Below are 27885 nucleotides of genomic sequence, written 5' to 3' on the forward strand. Positions count from 1 at the left end.
TTGCAATGACATGGCTGGCAACAATAGGTGATGAATACTCCAATTCTTTTTCGCAAAAACGCAAAAGACTTGCGTTTCGATGCATTGATAGATAGAAAGATGGTTATATGTACATGTCCACAAAAGGACAAACACCCCGCATTACAACTCGACCCAAGAAAGGAGACTTGTTCATCTGAAATTGGGTGTTTGCTTTTCTGTGGTTAGGTTCTGATTAGTTTTGCATGGTGGCAATCGGTTTCAGTTGCTTCATATTTATAAGTATGCTCCACGGCAGAATTACGCGATAAACTAGGTTAGTAGAATTTGGCAAATGATTGGCCTATTTTTTTATGATCATCATTAGCACCATTGTGATGTGCAAAGATTTGGGAAGGCCCAGTTTATGTTACTTAACAGTACTACCGGCAGATTACCGAAACACTTGCCCCAACGGAAAGGATGAGGCTTTGTGTGGATAAGGCTCAGGGGATAGGAACCAAAAATACACTTGCTTTGATTTTTCTACATTTTTGGCCAAAACATGAATCAAAATTTCAATGAATGGTTGTGCGAGTATTCATCACAGCTGTTTCCTAACCTGCAATAGACATATGTTGCAAAGAATGGTGTGTGTGTGTGAGACGTGCTCCTCTCTGAAGGAAAGAATGTACAAGTTACTGCAGATGGCTGATCTACTCCATCACAAAATACATTATGTTTTAGACATGGACACTCTCCCAAGGCAATTTTTTGTACCGATACTGTTCATACAAAAAAATTCAGTAACAATAATAAAACATTGTATAATTGTGGCCCATACTTCATGAAAATTGCTGGTAGTTACATCTTTTATACTTGATCAAAATCAAATACTCATTAAATTGGTCAATAGTCAAGCTAGATAAGTTTGACCGACACTTAACCTAAAAGTCCGTTCAACTGTTGTTGCCATCAGGCTAGCTATAGTTCTAGTATTTTAGCTAGTATCATGCACATTGATCCTACAAAAATGCTGATGTGGCAGATAATTAAGGAGGAGAGAGAAGATTAGAGTAACATAAGTGGATACCGTATCATAGCGCATATCATGAGAAAAAAAATGCCAAACAAATGTTGTACACAAATTTGCATTGAGATTGTAAAAAACAATAAATATAGCATGACTATGATACCACTCCATGATACTACCCACTATAAAGATAATATTATATACAAGTATCATATGCAGTACATGATACTTACCACTATAGCCAGCCTCAGCTTGCTTGGTGACAGTGCCACACCCTGGACTTCCCTAAGATATTTAAATTTATTACTATAGTTAATGCTATACCATTTTAACCTGCTAAGCTGCATCCAAACGTACGACCAGCTGTGCCTTGTAAACAAAAGACAAAGAGCTGTCAACTCTTGTTTTTCAAACGCCCCAAAATGATTATTTCTATAATTTTAAGAATTCTGTTGATTCTTTTTTTGAACCAACATCGGAATGGGCGTCCCCCTACCTCACATCATTTTATTAAAACACAACAGCGAGCTGAGGCAGCTCTAGTCTTACAAGTATGCAAAGGCTGATTGGATAACAGATTTTATGAGTAGATGTGTTACAAAGAAAGTACTAATCAAATCCTGAGTTTCTAAAGAAATTAAGGAACCTACTTTTGGCTGGTCAATGAAGAAAACTAGCTGGCGTCTGGTTGGCCATTGATTTGAAATGCATTTTTCTATATGTAAGCAGGCTGTCCTCAATTGATAGTTAGGTGAAGAACAGGGAGTGTTTGGAAAACCTGCATGCTTCTTATTTGCTTGGTTGTGTGTCACTGTCATCTTATTTGCCATGCTAGCACTTCATACCACTCATCCCCAAGTTCCTAAGTCGCCGCACCAATAGTAAAAGCTGACTGTTTCAAATAACAGAAGCATCAACCCATTTATCTGAACCATACCGCTCTTGTTCAACCAGTCATTCTTATGATTGAATCCATCTTTCTTCCCCACATGCCTTGCTCTCCCCATTCACTTGTCCTTTCTCAAGCCTCCCAAATTATCTGTTCTTGCTCGCCTCACCTACATCTCCTGCTGCTTGCTCCCACAAGGATGCCCACTGCAAGAATAGCAGCGATGCCACACCCACGCTAGCATGTGTGGAGAAACTAGATGCAGCTAAAGGGTGACAGGGTTCTGTAATAGAACCGACTGTTTCAGTTTAATATTTTTGCAGCCATGTATCCTTCAAAGATCTTGATCCTCCTCTTTACTCTTCTTGTAACCTTTTCTTCTAGACTTGCCGTGAACAAATCCTTCGCTTTCAGTGTTGAGCCTGGCACCATATGGCTAAATAATCCCTCCCTTATCCACAACATTTCTCCAGATGATAACTTCTCCTTGCGCATCATCCTCCCCACGACTTTTATTGCCGACTCATATGTTAGTAGCGGTCCTTCATTTGCATGCGGCTTCTTTTGTGCAGGGGCTGTGGCTACCTGTGATGACTACATCTTTTCCATCTTTCTTGTCTCTGCCTACAGCATGGGTGATGTAGTTGTGAGTTACTGGGAATCGCCCGAGGTGGTCTGGTCCGCCAACCGTGATCACCCAGTCAAAGAGAATGCCAGTGTCCAACTTACTGAACATGGGGACTTGGTTCTCTTTGACGCTGATGGAACAATGGTTTGGTCTACCCATACTACAGACAAGTCTGTTGCTGGCATGAATCTTACCAGCATAGGCAATCTGGTGCTGTTAAACCATGAAAATATGGAGCTCTGGAGGTCTTTTGATCACCCAACTGACACACTTGTCACTGGCCAGATACTACAAGAGGGGCAGAAGCTCATGGCAAGAACCTCATTGGCAAACTGGGCCAGTGGAAAATTTTACCTCACCATCCAACCTGACGGCATGTATGCATTTGCAGGAACTGATACTCCTCTAGCATACTACCGAAGCCCCACTGGTGGAACTGTCACGACAAACAGGTCAGCATACATCGCCCTCAAGAATGGCAGCCTGCAAGTGTGCACTTATTTCCGGGATACAGAGTCGCCAGATTACCAGATCCAGTTGCCCAGGGATAACTATGGGCTGGTGTTTGTGAGGCTAGATTTTGATGGGCACCTGAGGTTATACCAGAGGCCAAACACTAGTTGGGTGAGTTCAGATGTTTTTGATATAACTGATCCTTGTGCTTATCCTCTAGCTTGTGGCGAATATGGTATTTGTTCGAATGCACAGTGCAGCTGTCCCGATGCTGCCATCGGGCAGTCCGGATTGTTTGAAGTAATTGATCCAAGGGAGCTTAATCGTGGTTGCTTGCCACTAGGTTCACTATCCTGTGATTCAGCACGGAAGCCTAGGATGATCTCCCTTCCCAACATCACTCAGTTCAACGGTGTCTACAATTGGACGACAAGCGAAGAGCGGTGCAAATTATCATGCTTGAATGATTGTTCTTGCAAGGCTTCGTTTTTCCAGTATTATAACACCTCCACTGGTTTCTGTTTTCTGGTGTCTGACATCTTCTCAATGATAAGTGTAAAAGATGGAAGTTACTCAAGAAATTTTAGTTCTCTGGTATTTCTGAAAGTTAAGGGAGCTACCCACAACTTTGTACTGTCTAAAGGGAAAACAGCCATTGTCTCAGCCGTTGGTTCTTCAACTTTTGTTGCTTTAGTTATTTTTTCCAACCGGGCTTCCACCCCTTTCCATTTCATTCAACGGAAATACCAAGTTCGAGTTACAAAACAACCAAGAAAAGGGGGGTAGGAGAAAGGAAGCGAGTTGGTGCAATATCAGGAAACCCACTGCGGATAACATCCACTATGGGGCAAAAACCTGATATCACTAACCAGGACTTCATCATAAGTTTCCACAGGAAAAGACCTAGACCTAAGGGAAACAGGTCCCAAAAGACGAAAGGAAACTAAACAACCACAAAGCCAACACTAGGTTTTTGAGATGCTTCAGGCCTCCGACAGATCAGAACCACTTCAGGGAGCGTTGATTAGCAGCATCTGCCTGTTGCCAGAAGTAGCGGATGGAGCGGAGAAGACGATCGTCGCGGAATGCATCAGATTTTTAGCGCCTTCAGCCAGCTGCCCCTTGTCCACCTCCTTTTGAAGACCTGTCCAGTACAACAACAGCGAAATGGCATAGAAAATAATCTCGCTAGGGGATCTGAAGATATGCTTCTCGAAAGTAACTTTATTTCTAATAGACCAGATCGCCCAACAAACAGCAGCAATATAAATCACATAGAAACGTTTCATGCGAGGGATGAAAGAATGAAACCAGGCCATAGCTTGCCAAAAGGAATTTGGCACACAGCGAGCACCAAAAGACAATCCCAGAGTTCCCCAAACAACTTTCGAAATGGGGCAGGTGAAAAAGAGATGGTTATTCGTTTCCAATTGACTGCAAAAAGAGCATACAGGAGAACCATCCCAGTTTCTTTTCCTCAGATTTTCTCGAGTGAGCAAAGCATCTTGCCCAAGTTGCCACATGAAGATCTTGATTTTTAGCGGAATTTTTGTTTTCCAAATCCACTTATTATGTGAACCAGCCAACCTATTTTCCAGCCAAGTATAAACAGATTTAGTCGAGAAAAGGCCATTCTTATTTAGGGACCAGGATATCCAGTCATCACTATTTGTTAAAGGAATATCTTTAACTAACTCAACCATAGAGTTCCATTGAGACAGGAGATCACCTCGCAACCGTCTACGGAAAGGAATGTTGAAATTTCTCTCAACACAATGTTTAATCGAGCAATTTTTGAGCTGACATATGCCATAAAGAGTAGGAAATTGATCCTTGTAAGGAAGGTTGCCTAAAATAGGATCCTCCCAAAGTTTGGTAATGCTACCATTGCCCAAGTTAACTTGCCTACCAGCAAAATAAGACTCTTTAACTTTCAAAAGCGCCTTCCAGCAAGGTGAATCATTGAATCTGGCTGAGACGTCAGCCACTGTTTTATTCCGCAAGTATTTAGCCCGGACAATGTCTTGCCAGAGCCCATTTTGAGTTTCAAGTTTCCACCACCATTTACAAAGGAGACTTATATTTTGCTTTCTCAAGTCTTTTATGCCAAGGCCACCTTTCTTTCTTGATCTACAGACTCTACCCCATTTAACCATGTAATACCCTCTTTTTTGCTTTTTGCCGTGCCAAAAGAACCTTCTTCTATGCTTATCCAAACACTCGATAAAAGTTTTATTTAGGAGGAACATGGCCATTATATAGGAGGGAAGATTTGATAAACAAGCATCCACAAGGGTTAATCTCCCTCCCGAGGAGGCTGCACCACCCTTCCAGGCATCAAGTTTCTTGATAAATTTTTGTTCAACAAAAGCCAAATCTGAGTTTTTCAAGCATCTAAAAGAGACTGGCGCTCCCAAATATTTAATAGGAAGGGTGCCAACTTGGCAACCAAAAAGGGATGAATAGTGGGCAGCAATGTCATTATCGCCACCAATTAGAAAAAGTTCGCTCTTCTGGAAATTTATTTTGAGGCCGGACATAAGCTCGAAAAAGTAAAGAAGGAGCTTGAGATTCAAAGCTTTCTCGGGATCATGGGAAATACAAAGGATGGTGTCGTCCGCATATTGCATAATTGCAACTCCTTTGTCAATCAAATCCGGTGCTAGGCCAACAATCAGACCATTTTTTTGCGCTTCGACTACCATCTTAGTCAAGCATTGAACCGCGGAATTAAAAAGGAAAGGAGAAAGCGGATCTCCTTGCCTTACCCCTTTTGCACTCTGGAAATAAGGGCCCAGCACATTGTTTATCTTAACCGAAACCGTGCCGTTTTGTAAAATTTGCTCGATTCTCTTACACCAAAAGTCACCAAAGCCCATAGCTTTTTGACAGCAAATAAGGAAGTCCCAATTCACCTTATCAAAGGCCTTCTCGAAATCAAGCTTAAGGATAATTCCCGTGTGTTTTTTAATGTGTGTGTGATGCATTATCTCATGAAGGGACATAATACCATCCACAATATTCCTCTTTTTCATAAAAGCATTTTGATGAATACTAATAAGTTTATCCAGGAAAGGCTCCACCCTTATAGTTAACACTTTAGTGAGAAGCTTATAAATGCACCTGAGGAGGCAAATGGATCTATATTGACTTATTTTATCTGCCTCGGCAATTTTAGGGAGCAAAGTGATAATACCATAATTGAGACGCTGAACATCCAAATTTCCAGCATGAAAAGCATTGAAAAGATTCATAATATCTTCTTTTACCACGTCCCAACAATGTTGGTAAAATTCTACCGGTATATTGTCAGGACCAGGAGCTTTATTCTTTTTCATAGAGAACAGGGCATCTCTTACTTCATCAAGGGTAAAAGGTTTGCTCAAGATATCATTATCAGCATTATCTAATTTCTCCTGAGGGCTCCACATGTCATAGTTAAAATGGAAAATATTTCCAGGGGCTGGACCAAACAAGTTCTTATAGTAGGATGTAGCATGATCAATCAATTTTTCAGTACCCTCGATATTCACACCATTATCATTTAGGGATAACATGGTATTTTTTCTTTTCCTACCATTAGCAACTCGATGAAAATAACTTGTGTTTGAATCACCTTCCAGTAACCATTTTTCATGAGATTTTTGGTACCACAAAAGCTCTTCGTTTGCATAAATGTTCCAAAGTTCAACATAGATCTCAGATTTCCTAAGACCTAAAATAGGGGGCAATTCTGTTTCCTCCTCCAGGCGTTCAAGAGAAGTAAGCTCCTCTCTAAGCTCCAATTTCCTCTTTTTAGTATGACCGTAGAGATTGGCACCCCAACCCTTAAAAAATTTCTTAAAGCGTTTCAGCTTGATATTAAACACATCAATAGGGTCGACAGTGTTATGGACTGGCTTTTGCCAGATTTTAACAACAGAGGGAAGGAACTCCTCATTTTTAAACCAGGATATATCAAATCTAAAATCTCTCGACTTGGTTGTGAGTTCTGGAAGGTTACCCGAATCAAGCAAAAGCGCATTATGATCCGACATTTCTCTTACTAATTTCCTAACAGAGACCAAAGGAAAAAGATCTTCCCAATCATGAGACATTAGCACTCTATCCAACTTTTCAAGAGTAGGAGAGGCATGCTTATTCGACCATGTGTATTTACCTCCATGCATAAAAATCTCTCTAAGCCCCATCGTATGAATGATCGAGTTGAATAGGTCTGAAGTGTGAGTTTGTGTGAAATTCTTGTTTTTCTCTCCACTATGTCTTAAGATATTAAAATCACCCCCAACAATATAAGGCATGAGAACACCATGACAAAAGGAAGCAAGTTCTGTTAGGAAATCGTTTTTATTTTCTTCCTGAGCAGCTCCATAAACCACAATGAGGGCCCAATTACATTTTTTCACTTTGTCCCACAAGACAAACTGTAACATATATTTACCAGCCTTAAAAGCATTTACCTCAAGGGATTCACTCCTAATACCGCAAAGAATGCCACCTGATTTTCCAATTGAAGGGGTCCATTTCCAAAAGTACTCATTTTTTGGATCTAGTTTTCTAAAAAAACTCATCTTATAATTTTCTTTCATCGTCTCTTGAATTCCAACGAAATCAAGGGAGTAGTCAAACATCATATCTTTAACACAGGCAACAGCACCCTTCTTACCAACACTTCTAATATTCCAGAAAGCACCTTTCATTTAAAACGAGCAGGTTTTGTTTTGTTCCTGCTAACTCTGCCAGGAACATGGGCAGATTTGTTAACAGAAACTTCCTCTCCCTTCTTTTGACTCCTGGTAACCGGTCTCGATACCACAACTACAGGTTTTTTCCGGGCACATTTCCCCTTTCTACTTTTAACAACAGTAAAAGGTTCATCATTATCAGAGGAAGAAATCCAATCCATAGACAGAGGAGTAGAATCACCAACATTATTTTCGATATAAAGAGAGGAAACAGGAGCCTTCACAAACATATTCTTAGCATTAATATCGTTTCTAGCATTTTCCAAATCTCTAATCATGTCAAAGGAGGAAAAATTATCATCCGGAATAATAACTCCCATCTTATGAGCTCTAATCATCAAATCACTATCAGAGAGAGCAGCAAAAGAGTTACTAGAGGAGGGAATGGTAATGTTACCTTCCAGGTTCCTTTTCTTGGTAGCTTGCATGGCCTTCCCCATGACATCTTCATTGGCAGAGGGAAATATCCTGGAGCTAAACCTTGTCTCATCAGCTTCAGGAACGACCAGATTATCCTCATGAGAACCCTCTGGCGATTGCACCACATAATCAGGAGAGCCCACAAGCGGGGAATTAGACCCATCCGAGATATCAGTAATGGAAGGCAAGGGGGGCCAAATGTTAGCCGGCAAGTTCTGGGAGAGAGGAGGCAGCAAGGATACAGCAGCTTCAGTACCTCTTGGGTCAGGTAGTTGCTCCTTATGAATCAGAGAGCAAGGGACCAGCCAGCTGTTAGGAGGAGAATCAGCCAGCTGTCGAGCTTCATGCTCCTTAGTCATGGTTTCAATCAGCAGTTCATTTCCACCCGCACTATCTTCCTCAGAATCATTGTCCATGGCCAGAGATTCATCATTTACTTCAGTGATAGTGTCGCAAGCCCTCTGTCTCCTTCCAGACTCAGACTGACTGCCCATAACCTGATTTTCCGAGGATTCCTCAGTGACAGTAACACTTCTCTCCATTCTTGGCCTTTTAGGGGAAGGAACATCAGCATTGGTAGAAACAGTAGCACCAGCATTGTCCTTTGGTGGTCCTCCGACAACAACCTTGTCAATTTCATAGAAGAAATCATAGAAGTTGTCCCCCAAGCAACCTTCAGCCGAGGCAGGAATCCTCTCCACGTCTCTGCATCCCACCAAAACCCTGACATATTCCGGCTTGTGAAGCGTAGAGATATCAATATCCAGGGATACCCCAACAAGAGAACCAACATAGAAAGCATTTTCTTCAACTCTCTTATCCAGGGGAATGTTGCTTATCCGAACCCAGGCTTTCTGAAGCACCGCCTTTGCCCCAACAGAAGCAGTCCAAGCCGTCAGCCTCACAGTAGCATCTACAGTCTTCAACTTCATCGAGGAGCCATAGTAAACTGCACGCTCAACCTCCACCTGGGTAGGGAACCTCATGATGTATTGATTTGGGCCAATAGTACGAGCAGTGCACCTCCAGCTATCCCCAAAAGCTAGGTTGAATTCTTTTTCAATCTGACGAGAGGAAGCTTCCCCCTCAATGACAGTTATAACCACATTGCTAGCACGCTCCTTTGTTTGCTTAGCCGAGCTATGATCAGGCATAAAGAAAAAACCACGCCCAGGAGCTTGAAAACCACACATAGAAGGAGTACATTCCCAGGGAAGGATCACCTGGCAGATCTGAGATATGTGGCCAAGCCGTTTGCATCTTTCACATCGAATAGTTGGGCATCTAGCAGTATAATGGCCTTTAATATTGCAATTCAGGCAGGGAGGATCACCGGTCGCCATCTGAGGGTTGGCAACGGCTCCTTGAGCAGCGATAGGATTACCTCCAGGAACAGGGGAGATCACTTCCTGTCGGCGCTGTTCAGCACCCCGCGCCGCGGCCTCCCAGCGATCCCCAGAGTTCTGGGATCCTGAGCCACGAAGCTGGTTGGAGGAAGACTGGGCAACCTCATCTCGCTGCCAGACATTGCGGCCTCGCCCTCGATTCGAAGACGGCGGCGCCCTGCCTCCCCTCCTCGGCCCGAATCTGCCACCTCCGTCACCCATCTCAGGCGATGACGAGGCAGCAACCTGGGCGAACGAGCGAGGATCTCCAGCAACCTTCCCCCGCCACCAACCAAAGGAATCTGTGGAGGTTGGAGAAGGAGACGACGGAACCCTAGATTGGTTCCAGAAGTGGTCGAAAATACTGCCGATCTCTGCCCAGGAAGCGGCGTCGCAGCTAGAAGTAGGAGGGGAATTAGGGTTACCTGACCCTACCTGTCGGCGACCACCATTAGGATCGTATGGAGCAGAGCTCACCCAAGGACACGTGTGTCCATCCTGATCCGCCATGGCGCCTGGAGTATCTGGGCTACTGCGGCCCAACTCCAAAGAGTCCTGGGCCACCGTAGCCAAATTTGACGGAGCCACATCCCCGCCCGAAGCAGGATGCGCTCCGAGGATGCTCTGCTCCGGTGATCGCCGAGGATCGATCCATGGCCTCCACCGCCCAGGCTCAATCACATAGCGGCGCGGATCGCCACCATGAAGAGGGAGCGAGAGACGGGGAGACGGCGGGGAAGCATGTACCCGCGGCGCGATTGGCGAAAATCCGGGAGGGAAGAGGTCGTCGATGGTGAGGGGGAACGGCGGCGCGGGGATCGTCGCCGCCGCGCGAGAAGACGAAACGGGACCCATCCAGCTTCTCCAAGACTGTAGACATCTAATTATCAAAAAGGTTGCTTTAGTTATTGTTGCAGTGCTTGTAGTTTTACGAAGAAAGAGAGTAGAACCATCAGAGGATGAAGACATTATTGATCAGTTACCAGGGCTACCCACAAGGTTTTCCTTTTTAGAGCTGAAGTCAGCAACTGGTGATTTCTCAAAAGTGATCGGGAAAGGAGGATCTGGTTCTGTTTTTGAAGGACACATTTGTGATAAGCAGGTTGCTGTGAAAAAGTTGGATAGCATTAATCAAGGGACAAAGGAATTCTTAGCAGAGGTTCAAACCATTGGAAGCATCAACCACATACATTTGGTAAGGCTAATAGGATTTTGTGTTGAAAAATCACATAGGCTTCTTGTCTATGAATACATGCCTAATGGATCTTTGGATAAGTGGATTTTCCGAAAGCACCAAACAACCCCACTTGATTGGAAAACCAGATTGAGGGTCATCACTGATGTAGCAAAGGGCCTAGCTTATCTACACAGTGACTGTCGGCAAACAATAGCACATCTGGACATCAAACCACAGAATATCCTGTTGGATGAGCAGTTTGCTGCTAAGGTAGCTGATTTTGGGCTTGCGAAGCTAATTGACCATGAGCAGAGCAGTGTCATGACTCGACTGAGAGGCACACCGGGTTACTTAGCTCCTGAGTGGCTGACGTCTGTTATCAATGAAAAGGTTGACGTGTACAGCTTTGGCATTGTCATCATGGAAATCCTTTGCGGCAGAAGTAATTTGGATTACTCGCAGCCTGAAGAAAGCCCTCATCTTGTCAGCGTACTGCAGGACAAGGCCAAAACTGACCAGCAGATGGACCTTATCGATCCACGCTCCACTGATATGCAATATCATTTGGAGGAGGTGTCGCACATGATGAACTTGGCGGTGTGGTGCTTGCAGGTAGATAGCCGTCGAAGACCTTCCATGACCGAAGCTGTCAAAATCCTGGATGGTGCAATGGATGTTGAAACCGAACTTGACTTGGATCTTGTAAACATAGAATTGATGGTGGCAAACAGAGCAGTTCATGGGAAGATTGCTGAAACTCTGCAGATAGACTCTGTTCTTTCGGAGCCAAGGTGAACGCAAGCTCGATCGAGATGTGGAACAATGAACTCACATTATCCTGGGCGACACCGTCATTTAGATCCTACAGTTGTGATATAGTGATATCAATACTTACTTATAATTGCGAAAAAAGTACTTCCCACATTTCATGGTTATCGTTTCTTTTCTTAACACTGGAAGTGCCTGGAGTTTGAGGTGGTGCCTATGTATGTCCGGAATGAGCTTGGTTAAGAAAAGAACCTATTATAATCATGTCAATAACACCAGTGTTAAGAAAAGTGCCCGAAGTAACCATGTAATCTGGCCACCTGGGAATTACTTTTTTTTTCTTAAACTGAAAAGTTCCTGGAGTTCGGGAGCAGAGTTAAGAAAAAGAAATGAGTACATAGTTATCTTATCTTTTCTTAACACTCTTTATATCCGGAATGAGCTTATAATCATTTTTAGATGAAAATGAGCTTATAATCATGTGGCGGATCTTAGTGGGGGCAAAACCGGGCCATGGCCCGCCCAGCCCAGGTGGCAAAAAAGTTGTATACCTATGCCTCCATGAGAAAAGCCCACTAAAGCGATAACTCGGCCTAGTACAAAGGGAAGAGGTTCATCTGTTTCCAACCCAGTCGTCGCGAAAACTCTAGAAAAAGGCCGACCTCTGAGAAGGGAAGAGACTTTCTCCGCGCGCGACACGTGGTTGAACGTGGGGCGCGGAATTTGCCGGTGGACTTCCTCCGCGCTCGACACGTGTTGCTTTCTGGTGATTTTGCGAACCGTCCACTTCTCGTAACGGGTCCGCTTCTCACTTAACGGGTTTACAGGGACCCGTTTCGCGTCTGCCTTTATCTCCGTTTTTCCCTTATTCTTCTTCTGTCGTCTGGGCTGGTCGTGGGTTCTGGTTCCTTCGGCTGGTCGTCTCGTCGGCGGCGCTGCTATTTTCCCTTCTCCTCCGTTGCTGTCGAGAACCTCTCGCAACTCATCGTCGGCGGACGTTTTTCCTGCTCCAGTGGTAAGCGCTGTCGCGTTTTTCTGCCTGCTTAGGGTTTCTAAGATCTTGGTTTTTCCCTTTGATTCGATTAGATCGAATCAGTATTTTCCCTTTGTATTTCCGGGCTGTGAGTTTTCTGGGGAATTAATGGGAGGGAGGTAGCACTTTCAAATGGAAAATATGCGGAAGGCGGATGCAGATGCGTTTTCTCTCAGTAAAGTCGTTCTTTTTTCATCGATTTCTTCCGCCTCTTCTTGGTTATACACTTTCTGAGTAACACTAGTTAGGGTTTGCCTTTGTCGGAGTAGCCGTATAATTCCACATTTCGTGGTTACATGCATCTGGATGAGCTGCTGAGTTTCACTATTTAGGGTTTCTTGGTCTTTTTTCTTGACGATTTACCCGCTCTGGATGAGCCGCTGAGTTTCCCGTGTCGTGTTGACATGCAGATTCGATGACTCTGGTGGTTCTTGTGGTTTCTATCTGTGCATTTTGTTGTACTGTTTGATCTAGTTTTATCACACATCGTACCTGAACTATTTCTAGGGTTTGTCCAGTGGTTGTTCATAAGATGGTTTTGTACTTCTGTATGTCCACCCGTTTCTGTTTGGTACTTGCTTTGTCCTTTGTGTCTTGTACTTGTTCGTGTTTGACCTTGGTACTCGTGTGACAATTTGTTACGTACTTGCGTAGCTTAGTCTATCGTACTTGTGCACGTATATCTCTTGTACTTGTGCACCTATATCTCTTGTACTTGTGCACGTATATCTCTTGTACTTGTGCACCTATATCTCTTGTACTTGTGCACGTATATCTCTTGTACTTGTGCACCTATATCTCTTGTACTTGTGCACGTATATCTCTTGTACTTGTGCACGTATATCTCTTGTACTTGTGCACCTATATCTCTTGTACTTGTGCACGTATATCTCTTGTACTTGTGCACCTATATCTCTTGTACTTGTGCACCTATTTGTTGTAGAGTTTAGCGGCAGCAAAGGTGCTGCTCTGTTACACGTCTTCGCCAGTGCATGCGTGTAAATTATGTTGCTTTCTTTTGGTTTGTTTGGTTGTCGATGTATTTGCGCCAAAGGCGCGTATCGTTTTAGACGTGTAGTGAAGATATGCAATTGCGACGACAAAGGTGGTTTCTGTTGTAATCTTTTTTTGTTGTCCTGTTTTTTCTAGTTTCGAAATTGATAAGCTGCACACATTGTACCTGAACTAATTTTAGTGTTCTCCAGTGCTTGTTCAGGTTGGAAAAGATGGCAGATCCAGGTTTTCACTCTCGTCGATATTCGACCATCTTCGTGAAGCGGTCGATCGTCACATCTCGTATATGTTTCCTGGTGAAATGCATAATGATGTAAGGTTTTTTATTATGTCTTTTGATTTTTAATTATTGTGTTATTGTAAATTGCATTCTTAATTGTGTTTTTTATTTACAGTTACGTTCTAAGCTGAAAGAAATGTGGAAGACTATCTTCATTTCGTCGATGATAAGAACGGGACGTGGTCTTGCTGATCAGATGCGTGATATGGTTTCTCTTTTGTCAATTGAGTTGAAGAAGCAGCCATGTGCTTGCAAGAGAAAGGAGCCTGAAACTGGAAATGTTGTTGGAGGTAGTTACGTGGGCACGTAAGGGTGATGGCAATGCAGACATCGATTCTGATTATTGTCTTGAGGATTGTTGTCTTGAGCGTTCGGGGCCATGTACATGCAAGGGAAAGGAGCCTGAAATGAAAATGTTGTTGGAGGTAGTTCTGGGCACGTAAGGGTGATGGCAATGCAGACACCGATTCTGATTATTGTCTTGAGGATTGTTGTCTTGAGCGTTCGGGGCCATGTACATGCAAGGGAAAGGAGCCTGAAATCGAAAATGTTGTTGGAGGTAGTTCTGTGGCTCAGGAGTATGATTCCTATGCAGACGGCGATTCTGATGATTGTCTTGAGCTTAAGGAGCTATCTGGGGAAGAGGAAGTCCCTGTAACTGCTTTGCATAGAATGTTGTTTGCTGATGTACTTGAGGCTCCTAGGAATTACATTGAAGGGTAACCATTGGAATTCAATTTTCCATCTATTTTTCATCTATTTTTGTATATACGGATGTTTATTCTTGTTGTTTTTAACAATTGCAGTTCCGAGAAAATACTTGAAGTTGGTGGTAAGTCTGTCAGCTGGCATAGTTTCTACCTTGCTATGAAGGGTGGTGGTTTCATGGATCCTTCTGTTATGGATGTTTTTCTTAAGTGCGTTGATGATGGTCTTGATTTCTTATTTATTCCGAGCTCTTTGGCGGTACGTCATGTGTATTTGTTTTAGATTTATTTATTTTTTAACTAAATGTTTTTAGCATTTAGTTTTTTAAACATCTTCTTGTTGTTTTTTCCAGCATATTCTTGATGTGGATGAGGCTGACCCTATTCATCTTGCTGCAAGCTTTGGTGAACATGATCTGAAGTACTATAGTTTGGATAGGGAAGAGGCATGTTTGTCATGTTTTGTTTGGCGCTTATATTTTTTCTACTACAAGTATCGTGGATGCTTTCTTATTTCTCGTGTGATTGTTTAATTTCAAACAGGTCTACATTACTTGTTGCGATTACAGCCATTGGTGGGTTATCTTTGTCGACTTCCATTTCAGGAAATTTAGAGTGTCTAGCTCGCTGGAGTTGACTGAAGCTCAGATGGCTTCTACTCAAAGAATTGTATGGTTTTCGTTGTAATCTAGCTAATTAAATAATTATTTACACATGACAACAATAACTTTTATTTTTTATTCTTTCAGTGCAAATCATTTAAGAAACTTTACAGTTATCTTCATGGTGTCGAGAGATTAAATATCTCATCGTTCAAGATAAAAGTTTGTGGCACCCCTTCTTGTTCAGAGTAATCATCTTTCCTTAATGTGAACTATGATTTTATTTTGTTTACTGTGTTTGGATTTAATTGTTTCTTTCTTTTTGACCATTAGGACAAGCGCGAGGCGTGACTGTGGTATCTATGCAATGAGGTTTATTTGGATATTCAAGGCTAATTTTTACCCGAGATGTATTCAAGGTAGGTAGTGTGTTGTGTACATAGTTTTATTCAATAGTATTTAACGCAGTTTTTTAGTACTTGTTCGCTGTATAAATAGTACATGTCAATGGTTGTTTTTAGTACTTGTGCATCTTTTTGTTTAGTCGTTGTGTACTTTTTCGTTTGGAGCTTGTGCATTCTTGTTGAAGATCATTAACCATTGTGTTGTTTCGTGTTTTTCAGCCGACATCGAAAGTTTTCGACGCTTCTTCGCCGGAATGATGCTCACTTATGATTCTCCTGATTATTTGGCAAGTTTCGTTCGCGAACAGTTGAAGAATTCGAAAGTAAGAACTGTTTTACAATGGTTATCCTTTTTCGTCCAAAGTGAAGTCAATGAAGTGAACTTGATTGTACAAAATAAGGAAATGAAGTACATAATAACGTTACATATTCATTCCATTGTCTGTATCATATATTCTAAATATTCATGTGGCTTCCTCCTTGAGTGATTCCTACTTTTGTTGCTCTCCTTTTGATATCCTTTGTTCATCGTCGACGTCTGCAAATAAATATATTTTAAATTTATGTTAATTTGTAGGGAAAAGCAGATTATTTGCATCAGTAGGTTTTCATCACTGACAAAGAAACTTCATGGGCACACTTACCTTGTTAATGTGTTTTCTGTACCAAATACTAGATATTCCAAGTTGCATCTTATTCTTCCGTTGTGGTAGTACATACCGTAAGTGTTTCCTGGTTGTGTTGTTCTCTCTGTTGTGTTACTATCGTTATTTGTGTGTCTGTTGCTTGATTGATTCTGTGCTGTATTGCTTGTATATCTTTCCTGTGATGCTGCTGCTTCTGCTGCTGCTGCTGCTTGTGCTGCTGCCTGTGCTGCCTCTGCTGCAATTTTTGCTTTCAGTTCTCCACATCCTGTTTTGTTGTGACCTGATTTCTTGCAGTATCCGCATTTTATTTGTCTAGTTTTCTGTCTTTTTTCTGAACCTGGCATCATTCTGTCCCCTCTTTTTGTTCCTCTTCTGTCGGACATTGGTGGGTCACGCAATGTTTCGTTGCTACCTGTTTCTTCGTCATGAAGTTTTTTAGCTCCTTCATCTTCTCTTATTGCTGCCAGCACTTTTGTTTCCATATCACGCATACACTGAATCATGACATTGTATGCTTTGTCATTTGGGCACGCTTTGTTGCAAAGTTCTGCCATATGGCTCATCACACCGGCAAACTTTAGTGTTTCGTCTCCGCAAGAAGCATCTGCGACATTTCCTAATGTTGCGAGTTCCATGTCTATGTCTTTTCTCCATCTTTTAATCACAAAACTCTCTGGCAAATCATTGATCTCCATGTGAACCATTGCTTTTATTACATGGCAGCAATGTATACCATCCCTCTGCATCTTTTTGCAGGAACACATGAAGTTTTTTTTTTCATCGTCAAATGTGACGTCAAACAACTCCCTTTTGAATTCCATGTGGTTGTAGAATTTCACTATTCTTTTCAGCCGCAGGTGGCGACCAGGTTCAAGTGATCCATCTACCTTGAATGCCGTGTTGTTTGTGATCTCAATCTGGAACTTCTCGAATATGTCATTTGTGAATTGTTCAAGAGCTTGCTTCTCAAACGGATGTCTTGTTACTAATTTTGCTGTTTTCAGTGTTGATGTGAGCTTCTTCTTGTCCAGGGCAGATAAGCACTTGTCTTGTATTACCTCATATTGTTCAAGGAACATTGTTATCGTGTCTGTGTGTCGGCTATAGCATTTCCACATGTTATTTGTGCTCTCGCTCCTTCCTGTGCTTGATGAGAATGGGAAAAATTTATCCATGAAGTATGCTGGTACCCACCTGTGTCTTATCCTGAATAACTTGCTTAGGTGTTCTTCTCCGCTAGCATTGTAATCCTCTATCACTTTATTCCATCCCATTTCGAACTCAGCTGGTGTGAATGCGTTCTTTGCAATGTACATTAGCATTTCCGACAGCCCTGTATTTTTTGCAAAGAAGGTGCTCTCTTTCTGGCTCATCTTGGTCACGATGTGGTAGTAGCAGTTCCTGTGTGTTGTGGACTTTAGAACTGTTTTTATTGCTTTCTTCATTGCCTTGTCCTGGTCTGTTATTATTGTCTTTGGTTCTTTTCCACCCATGGCCTGAACAAATGTTTCCAGTACCCATATAAATGTATCTGTTGTTTGATCCTTTAGCAGAGCAACGGCAAACAGTACTGTGGAGCCGTGATTGTTCACCCCAACTATAGGAACAAATGGTAAGCCATACTTATTTGTGCTGAAAGTTGTGTCGAAAGATATGTAGTCACCGAACAGCTTGTAGTTCATTACGCACATTGCGTCCATCCAAAACAGGCTCCGAACTCTTTTCTCGCTGTCTATTTCCATGGCATGATAGAAACCAGGTACTGTTTTCTGGAGTGTCTTGAAGCGTTCTAGGCACTTCTGGATGTCATGGTCCTTCTCTATTTGTTGTTGTTGACTCTTTATGTTGCTTAGATCAACAGCATCGAAGGGTATTCCACGGAATTTCCCTCTGATCGACCGGAAGATTAACATCATCTTCCTTGGTGGCGTACGTCCCATCTCGTAGTAGATGAATTAATCTCCTGTCGAGATCAGTCATCCTTTTGTGACAAGTGTGCAAACCTAATGAGATAGTCTGTTGGTTCCAGCGGGTGGTTGTGTTCTAAGTGAACCTTCTTGATGTACCAAGATCCATCAAATTGTTTTACAATTATCTGTGCTTTACGATCAGTCTTCGTAGTATGTTTGTTCTCCTGTGCGACGATGGTTCGGCATCTGTGTTTGTGCATCCTTCCTTGTTACATGCAAACGTTTGCATGTAAATTTCTCCGTTTTTTCCTGATCTCTTGCTGCTGAACTTCTTCACTGCAAATCCTTCCTTTCTTGCATACAGAGCGTATCTGTAGAATGCATCGTCTCTTGTTTTGAAACGTTCACCTTCCTTTGGTGTAGCTGCACTGATAATCTCTTCAACTGCTGGGTAGTCATCTGTGCTGAACATCTTGTCCATTTCCTCTTCCATCTTTGTTGGAGGATGTGGATTTATTTCTGGATCATCATCCTTCAGTTCTTCTTTTGTTTCTTGTTTGGTAGCTTGTTCCTCCGAGGGCGAGTTTGAATCTCCTGTGCTGTGTTTCTGCGATGATGAATAAGCTTCTTTTTGATTTGTTTCCTTTGAGGCACTTGTTTCTTCGTCTGTACTTCCCATTTCTCTGTATTCCTGAATTCATAACATTCATATTGTGCATCAGTTTTTGTAAGATGGTGTTCCAGATGTTTAGATATTTTAATGTTTATTTCCACATATAACAAAGTGTGTACTGTTTTTGAAATCAAAAGTACGTACCTGCTGATCGATGATTTTGTTTCCCGATGTTTCTGTACATGTGTATGCTTCATATGTTTGCTGTAAATTAAAGGTATACAATTTTTTTAATGCATTATTTTATATGTAATTTGTAATTATAAATACATACATGTAGTTACTACCTTTGCATTGCTTGTTGTGCTATCACTGGAGTTGGTGTTGGCCGTGGCAAACTTCATTTCCTGCAAATAAGTAAACCAAGTAAACTTTGTGTTAGATTCCTGGTTTACTGATGTTTCTCCATAATGCATAATCATCATTTATCTTGTATAAATTCTTGAATTGTACCTTGATAATTTTTTCTGGTATTGGTTGCTTGTGTGTTTTCCTGTCATTCTGTTTGTCTGGTATAGCATAGCTGCTGCTTGGTCTTGCCTGGTTGCTGTAGACCTCCTGTAAATTGGATATAAATTATTTTTGTGAGGCTATTTTTTAATCACAGATACTTTTCTGGTCATTTCGAGAATTGTTGATTAACTGTAATCTACATGCCTTCTTGATGTCTTCTTTGTTTTGTTGAGATTGTTGTTGGGAGCTGTCGTGCTTGTCTACTAGCTTGATCTCGTGTGTGGTTGTTGTCGTTGTTGTCGTCGGACATATCATCGTCGTCGATTTCTTTGAATAAACCCTGGGAAATGGATAAATAATTGTCAGTATTTATCCTAAAAATGTTTTTGATTATGTACTTTGCTTGTGTAATATTTGTTACTTACCTCATAACTTGATGATTGTCTTTGCATGTATTTTTCCGCTGGTGCAGCTGAGCTGCTCTGGCTGCTTGTTGCTGACACATAATTATGCTTTCCTGTTTCTTCGTGATGCTTTTGTCTCAAATTGGTGCCATTGGCATCCTGTAAGAAGATTGACAGTCAATAATATTACCATCTCAGAAAAATAATCAATTTTAAGTATATTCGTTAAATTGATTCAATAAAATCTAGTAGTGAATTTTTGGTGCCATGTCTTGTAATTAATTTTACCAACCTTCGTTGTGAACTTTGCGATTGATTTGATTTGATGTTGCTTGGAAGCAGGGAAGGATGCTCTCTTGAACAAGCGTAGGAGGGCGCATACTGATTGATTTTCTCAGAGGTTAGCAATTTTTTTTCCTTCGTCTCTCTATCCAATTCCATTGTCGAGCTGTTGCTGGAAGCTTCTTCCTTCTTTACTTCTATTAGAGATCGTTTAAGGTGAGCACACTGCACTCAGATCGTGACTCAGCTTTTTTAATTTTATTTTTTTTCATTTTATCCCATTTATTCCACCACCTGTGTATTCTTGCCTGAAAAAAAAAATTGAATAAAAATTATTTTGTACATGCATGTCAAAAACAAAAGAAATATAGTTTATGTTGTGTACATTTTAAATAAAGATATATGATAACATTACAAAATAAACCACAATAAAGTTATATTATAGGCATAGTACTAGTACTTGTGTACCTGTCGACATGAGGAAGCTGTTATTGCCTGGAACTGTTTTAATGCTTCTTAATACTATGGGTTAGTACTCTTTGAACAACATAGGCATCCTAATACTGTTGCTTTTGTTTGACAAAGATGGAAATTGTTTTTCCTTGCAAATGTTACTAGTACTTCTTGATATGAACAGTTAGTTTTTCCTGATCATTGTAAGCACGAGACTGGTAGTTCTGTACTTGCTACACTCGTTAGTCTGTTTTCTCCATGCAGTGTTACTAGTATTTGTTAGTATGGTGATTTAGTACTTCCCGACACCACAAAGTTTAGCACTATATCATAACGGGAAGGTGCTTGTAAGTAGAGTATATTTCGGTAAGTTTTACCATTTTTGCAACTTTTGCCATCTGTTCTGCGGTTAGTGGTATCTTGACTCCAGGAGGCAGCTTGTTCAACCACAATATTGGTTGTTCTTCATCCTTGTTCTGTTGTGCCCATGTTTCATCCATCTTCTCTGATGTCTCTCTTTTTTTTTCTCCGACTGCACGAGTATGAAGTGTTCAAGTCCATGAGTATGAAGAGCAAGCGTGGAAGGTTGAGAAGTTAGACTGCTACTTTTGAAAAGTATTCAGAAGCAAATGTGCAAGTTTGAATTTACGATTACTTTTGATGAGTACCCAGTGTTTGAACTTATTTAGTGCCACCTGTTTGAGTGGTTAGTCTGTGACTCTTTAGATTCCAAAACCAATGAAAAAGAAACCTGGTGAATTTTACCTATGTGGATATTCCTATCGGATGTACTGTGCACGTTGCCTAATTCTCTCATCCCTTGTTTGTTCCTTTGCGTTGATGTTGTCCTGCACGTTCGAATTTTGAATCGTTGGAAAAAAAAAAGTTAGATGGAAAATTGCGATTGACCGAAATACATGTTAGTCGTGGATGGGGTTCCAGATGTCGAACGAGAAGAATCGGGGTACGGTATACAACGTTACAAATCTTCGAATCTGGGATTTAGATGTTTACCTTGAGTTCGTGGTCGTTCGTCTTCCTTCGTCTTCCTTGGTGGCTCCGTCGTTCCTCTCGTCTGGATCTTGATTTGAATTTTGAATCTGTTGATGAGAGAGAAAGGGATGGAAAGCATGATCCTGTTGTCCACCAGAAGTGGAGGATTTGTTAAGATATCTATCTATCTCCGATATATTTCTTCACCTGTATTTGTGGGCCAGCACATGTCATTAAAATGGGAGTTGATGTTTCAGTATGACATGTGGGTCCTCGTTTTTCTTATGATTCCTTTTCTGCGTGGATGACATGTGGGACTGTGGATGGGATGATTGGTTCTATTTCTCTTTCCCAATTTTTCTTCTGTGGCGTTCCCGTAATTTTTGTCGTCATTCATTGATCCCGTGAGCCATCTTCTTCCTCCCTCTTGGCCTCTTCGTACGTTTGCGCCCCCCATCTCAGATCTGTTTTCCGAAACCTCTCGTCTTGAATGCTTCCTAATCCTATTTATCGTTTGATTTCTTTCTTCGATTGTTGAATGTAGGCGGCGGGTTCTCAATAAAGAGCCCCGTGGATTTTTTCGGCTGGTTTTGTGAGTTCTCGTTGTTTTCTCGTAGCCTGCGTTGTTCAATGGATGACGAAGCTGCTGTACCTCGTGATGGTGAAGATGAGGTCACCCCTCGATTATCTGATACGCAGTCTTTTTCCGTTGATGGTACTGAGATGGTGACTCAGGAATTCATGGTGCGTGACCAGCTTGAGCAGGAAAGGATCAGGATGGAGAAGAAAGTATCTGCTAATACTGAAAAAATTGAGCTGCACAGATTGAGAAAATCTTGGTTAGTTTAGATTGTTTGTTATTCCTAAATATGTTTGTTCATGCTTGTGGTTTATTTTCATGTCATGATCATGTGTTTATGTGTTATTGTTTTCTGTTTTCCAGTTCTGGATCTATGCCTAATGGTTCATCAGAATTTAGTACAAAACTTAGCCTTCCAAAGTTCATTTCTGTTTGCAAGTCCCTTAGCCCCAAACAAAGGGGTTATGTTGCTGATATAGGTCAAGAATCTCTCCTTGATATTCGTCTTGAAGAGATACCAAGGGCTTTTGTTGCTTGGATTGTCAGCAACTATGTTGCTTCAAAAAGGATGTTTGTGTTCAAGAATGGCTTTGACTTTGCTTTCAATGCACTGTGTGTCCATAAGGTGTTAGGCACACCAATTGGAGGACGGCGCATCCCTAACAAGTGCAGTGAGCAATTCAGGGATGTTGTTAGGAATCGTTCATGCTGTGAGGGCAGTACCCCAACTATAAATGAGCTAATGAATATGCTGTCTTCTGACTTGGAAGAGGAAGATTTCAAGATATATTGGATGATGTTCTGTATTACTGCATTTCTATGTCCAACGACATATGAGTGTGTCAGTCCTGACTACCTTTCAGCACTTGAGGGTCCTTCTGAGGAAATCCGCACGTATGACTGGTCTACAGCAGTGTTTCAGAAACTTTCAGTTTCCATGAAAACGTTCGTTGATTGTGGTCTACAGGGTGCCCTCTGTGGTTGCTTGGTAGTTCCTCTGGTTAGTAACTTCTTTAGTTTCTCAACAGCTGCTGTTGTCATGTTATTGATTAATTCTATCCGAGTGCCTGATCTTTTTTTTTTTTTTGCTTTGTTGTTCTTTGTAGATGACTTACTTAGAATATCTTGATATAAAAGTCAAAGAGCTTGCTAGTGTTGTTCCAAGAATTAGCGTATGGGATTCAGTTACAGTTAGTGAATTTGAAAAACTTGACTTGGTTTCTCATGAGGATGGAACCTATGGCGAAATACCGGTTAGTGTATTTTATTATCTGATGATGAGCAATACATGTTTTAAAATTTTATGTTTATGTGTTGTCCCGAAACTGTGTTTTTTATTTTTCTTTGTGTGTGTTATAATTAGCTGAAGGATGTGAGACGTACTCCATTTCATCAGAGTGGGTCTTCCACTTTACGTATTGGAGATCTGCATCCGGTCTCGAGACTTTTCTTTGCTCCTTTGTGAAGCTCACGATGCGTCCGTTGGTACGTTTATTGTGATGTTCTGTTTTAATTGACATCTGTAGTGTAATGTTTTATATTTTGAAGTAATTGTCTGCAATTACTAATTTTTTGTTTTGTTTTGTTTTTGATTTTGCAACAGGCTATCGATGACCTGAAAGAAATTCAGCAGGGCTTGTACTTTGAAATATTTTCTGCAATTCAGCCAATCATCAACAATAAGATTGCCAATGTTTTGCAGCTTGCGAGCCACTATAATGAACGAAGATTTTGCGCATCCGAAGATAAACAGGGTGGTTCTTGTTCAAGGCCATGGTTCAGTAATATGGCGAATTGTCTGGGTATACTCAATGATTTTGATCATATATACCGCTCGAATGGAACGGGTGATAGCCCATCTGCCGTTAGAACTGAATCAAATCAAGAAGTCTCCGTATTGAATGATCAAACATACAGCTTGCCAGAAGGCCAGAACAGGAATAAGGGTATTGCTACTAATGCTGAGATGTGCGATGACATGTGGCATGAGCAAATCATGCCGATTAGTCAGAATGTTTATAAACAGATTAGGTTGCTTCAACAGCTCATTCCCATTAATTGCAAATACACGCCAAATGCATTGTATAAAGAGTATCTCTTGAATCTCGAAGCGTATCTTGATCGCGTTGTGGAGGATCTTCCATCAATACTCCCATCCAAAGGAGCTTTGGATTTGCTTGTCCAGAAAGGAGTTGTTTGCAACTGTTGTGGACTTTTGAATAGTCCTCTTACTTCTGAAACTTGCAACTGCTCGGTTGCCTTAGATACTGGTAAGAGCGCAGTTGGTGAGAGGTTAAACGTGCCCTCTGTGACCCCCCTGAAGGTGCTTGACAATGTTAAACAAGTTGATGCAGCTGTAGGAAATGAAGTTGTCCTTTGTTTTCCTGAGTCCACTAGCAAAGGGAGTGGCTCAAGGTGTTCTTCAGGTGCTACTACGAAAATCTGCAATGCCGACTCTTTGGCTTGTGTTAACGCTGATAGAGTAGATTGCAAAGATGGTTCATCCGGTAATTCTAACGATCCAACAGTTGAAGTTAGACAAATTGGCAAGAAGCTGGCGGTTGAAACTCAATCTTATTGCACTACAGTGCAGAACCTCCAATTAATCCCACTGTTTTTCTTTGATGAGCATGCTAAGGTTTCCACTTCTAATAATCCAGCTACTGGTCTTGAAGATTCTCTTCTACAACCGTCTTCGAAGAGAAATTCATCTCGAGTCTCACGGTTTCAAAGATGACTCGTCTGCGAAGAAACAAAAGATGTCTGTACTGGAGGAGGGGAGCTCAAAGATGGCAAGTGGAGCAGACCAAACTAGTTATATTGTTCAATGTGACCCGTTGGATGAACCTTCTGCCTGGGAAGAAATAGAAAGGATTGAGAGGACGAAAACGCTTGCAATGAAGAAATTTTCATATTCATCACCCTCGAGATGTCTTGGTGGCTGAGCATTTGGTGCCTGTTGGAAGTGTTTGTATGCCATCCAGTACTCAACACCAGTATCTAGACGGAGTCCCTGGTATGTCGCAGCCATCGCAACCTGTATTGTCATATGGTTATCAGGGCATTCTCCGTGATCGAAATGGAAGAACATTCCATGGAGGGCGAAGGACTCACTTTCGCAGACCCTCCTGCCTCCCAAGCTATTATTTCTAACATTGATGGTTTGCACCTGTCAAATCATTCTTCTTTGCAAGCAGTAAACACACTTGGAAGGACATTATCTGTGTCTGGTTTTAACTCCGGGTTTGCTGGTTATAGACATGAGAGATCTATTCCTTATGAAGCGTCTTACGTTCGTAGCTCTTACAACACTGGTCATAACAGCTCTTACAACACGCTTGGGCAGCAAAATTTTCAGAGCTCTCAAAGTGCAGGAAGGTATAATAGTAGCCAACATGATGATGAAGATGTGGGTGGGAACGCTGGTTATGTGGTTACTCCCTTTCCGGAATTCATGATTCGGTCCCCACGTGTTTGTGCTACGCCGCAGTATCACCGGAGGAATTATGGTGAACAGCAGGTACGATTTAACACGAGTCTGTCACAAGGCACATATAATAGAGGATCAACAAAGCAGGCTTTCACAAAGTCAACCTTTGCATCATGGAAATCATCGCCCCTTCCTCTCAATTAGAGATTCGACGCATAGCTGAGATTGATATGATGGAGTGGGTGCGAAAGTATTTACCAGCGCAATTTGGAAGAAGGTATCCTACTATTTTATGCCACTGGTTTTCCATTTTATTTAATCATTTTAAATAATGTTTTTGCTATGTTGTGATTTTGTTTCGTTGTGCAGCCCAAGAATTGTTGAGACAAGGGGAAGATGGGCCACTCACAGAAATTTTGGGTTGTCAATGCAGCCTGGTGGTTATGTTCATGACTACGTTATGAATGTATTTGCTGCCACTGTAATGGAAGAGCAGTATGACAACAGTGTCTTATTTAATCAACAGCGTCCCCAGTGCCTAAAGTACATAATGTATAGTGAGAGTGTAGTAAGTTTTTACTCTTTTTTTTATTTATTAAATATGGATATTTTCTACTTTTTTTATGGATAATTGTTTGGCGAGAATGGTAAAATGTGTTTTTTATTCTCTCTCTCCTCTGCTAGAGGGCATTCAGGGAATTGGGTGCTGATCCGAACGCACTGAAGAATTACATTATGGAGCCTAATTTACCCTGCAGGATATATCACTTTGATGTTGTGAGTATTTTGTTTTTATGATATTTGTATCTTGAATATATACATTGTCTAGTATGCCACAAGTTTTCCTTTGATGTTTTATAATTGAATTTGGTTTCAAATGCTATTTGAACTCTTGTGCAACTGTTTGATTTTTTGTATTTCAAAAATTAAATTTGTCCTTTTAATTTTATTTTTTTAGGTATTTTAAAAATTTGGTTGTTTTTCAGGTAATTCTTCCTGTTAGAGATAATCACTTTTGGATTGTGGTTGTCGCTAATTTCGCCCGACTGCGATTTGAGACATATTGTCCTTATTATGATGCTACCGAAGCGTAACATATTGCAATGACTGTTATTGATAACTTCAAGAAGGCTTATACAGCAGCATATTACTCGAGCGTTATGATATTTATAACTTTCGTGTGATGCCTGCCCAAATTGTTTCGACAACATCAATGAGTAAGTAAAATTTTAGGAGATTGTATTTATCAGTGTGTTTCTATGTGTCTTTGTTTTGTTCTGTGGTAATCCATATAGTTTTATTTTCTTGATCTTACTCAATACTGTTTTTAGGAACGACTCTGGACCTCAAGCTATGAAAGTAATTCTTCAACATTGCGGTGGTTTCCAGCATAAGATAAGAGAAGTAAGTCTTTGTCTATATTTTTCTTTGCAAATGTAATTGTTGGTCTGCATATAATTTTCATTTGTTAATTGCAGAATGATGTTATCAAGCTGCGTGAGCAGTAGCGTTCTATATGCTAACTTTCCAAGGCAGTGCAAAGAAAATGCCTGCAGTCATTGATATAATGAGAAAGCATGCAAGACGGTGAATGTTGCTCGATAAGGAGATACAAACCATTTCGGAAAGAAACATGTTTCTCTGTTTGTATTCCGACAGTATCATTGATTCTACGTTATGGTTCTATTTATATTTTAGCTTGTGCTTTTACTATTTGTAAGTGAACCCAAGAATCTCCTGTTTTGTACTGTCACCTTGTGTTGAACATATGTGGTTTCCTTTTTCTGGCATATATTTTTCTGTACTTGTACTCTTATGTCTTACGTACTTGATATTTGCTTCCTGATGTACTTACCTCTTTATTGTGACTGTGAGACACTTACTATTCCTTGCTATGTTTCCCTCAAGTTATGTAGATATTATTTTCCCGTATTCGAATTGTACTTTGTTGTTTGTTTGTTGCTGTAGTTAATACATGTGTTTGCAGTTTATATTCTAGCTTATATTTTAGCTGTATTTGTACTCTTGTATGTGTACCTAGGACTTTTGTGTTGTTGTACTTACGCATGTACCTTCATGCACCCATCACCGCTGTACTGTACACACCTTACACACCTGTACCTTCCATCAGAACCTAGAATTTGCAGACAAATATAAAGAAACAGTCATGTTTTGCTCTTGCTGCCTAAACTGTATTCGTGCACCTTTCACCGATGTACTCCACCCTGCTGGCACATGTTCATTCCCAGAGAACCATAAAACATGCGAAGAACATAGGGAAACACTCCTGTGCTCCTCTTGCTAACGAAGCTGTACTTGTGAACCCTTCACCTCTGTACTCGACACACCTTACACCTGTACTTTCTTGAATAACCCAAAATTTGCAGACAAATATAGAAAAACAGTCATGTGTTCCTGTTGTTGGCTAACCTGTACTCGTGCGCCCTTCACCGCTGTAATCGACCTTACTGGCACATGTCCATTCGCAAGTAACAAAAAACATGCAGAGAACAGAGGGAAACAATACTGTACCCCTCGTCCTAACGAAGCTGTACTCGTGCACC

General features: G+C 41.2%; 1 protein-coding gene across 1 annotated transcript; it reads left to right on the forward strand.

Moving 5' to 3' along the window:
• The first annotated feature begins 1817 nt into the window (after window positions 1-1817).
• On the forward strand, window positions 1818-11871 carry LOC127314134 (G-type lectin S-receptor-like serine/threonine-protein kinase SD2-5). Its single transcript, XM_051344595.2, has 2 exons — window positions 1818-3645; window positions 10407-11871. The coding sequence occupies exons 1-2, from the start codon at window positions 2206-2208 to the stop codon at window positions 11481-11483; spliced, it is 2517 nt and encodes an 838-aa protein (XP_051200555.1). The 5' UTR covers window positions 1818-2205; the 3' UTR covers window positions 11484-11871.
• The last annotated feature ends 16014 nt before the right edge of the window (window positions 11872-27885 follow it).

The sequence above is a fragment of the Lolium perenne genome, chromosome 7 (genome assembly GCF_019359855.2).
Source record: "Lolium perenne isolate Kyuss_39 chromosome 7, Kyuss_2.0, whole genome shotgun sequence".
Classification (NCBI taxonomy): domain Eukaryota; kingdom Viridiplantae; phylum Streptophyta; class Magnoliopsida; order Poales; family Poaceae; genus Lolium; species Lolium perenne.

Excerpts from the sequence above, each read along its gene's own strand:
- LOC127314134 (XM_051344595.2), top strand. The coding sequence starts at position 2,206 with ATGTATCCTTCAAAGATCTTGATCCTCCTCTTTACTCTTCTTGTAACC. Across the intron at positions 3,646-10,406 it reads CCGTTGGTTCTTCAACTTTT|GTTGCTTTAGTTATTGTTGC; the intron begins GTTGCTTTAGTT and ends ATTATCAAAAAG.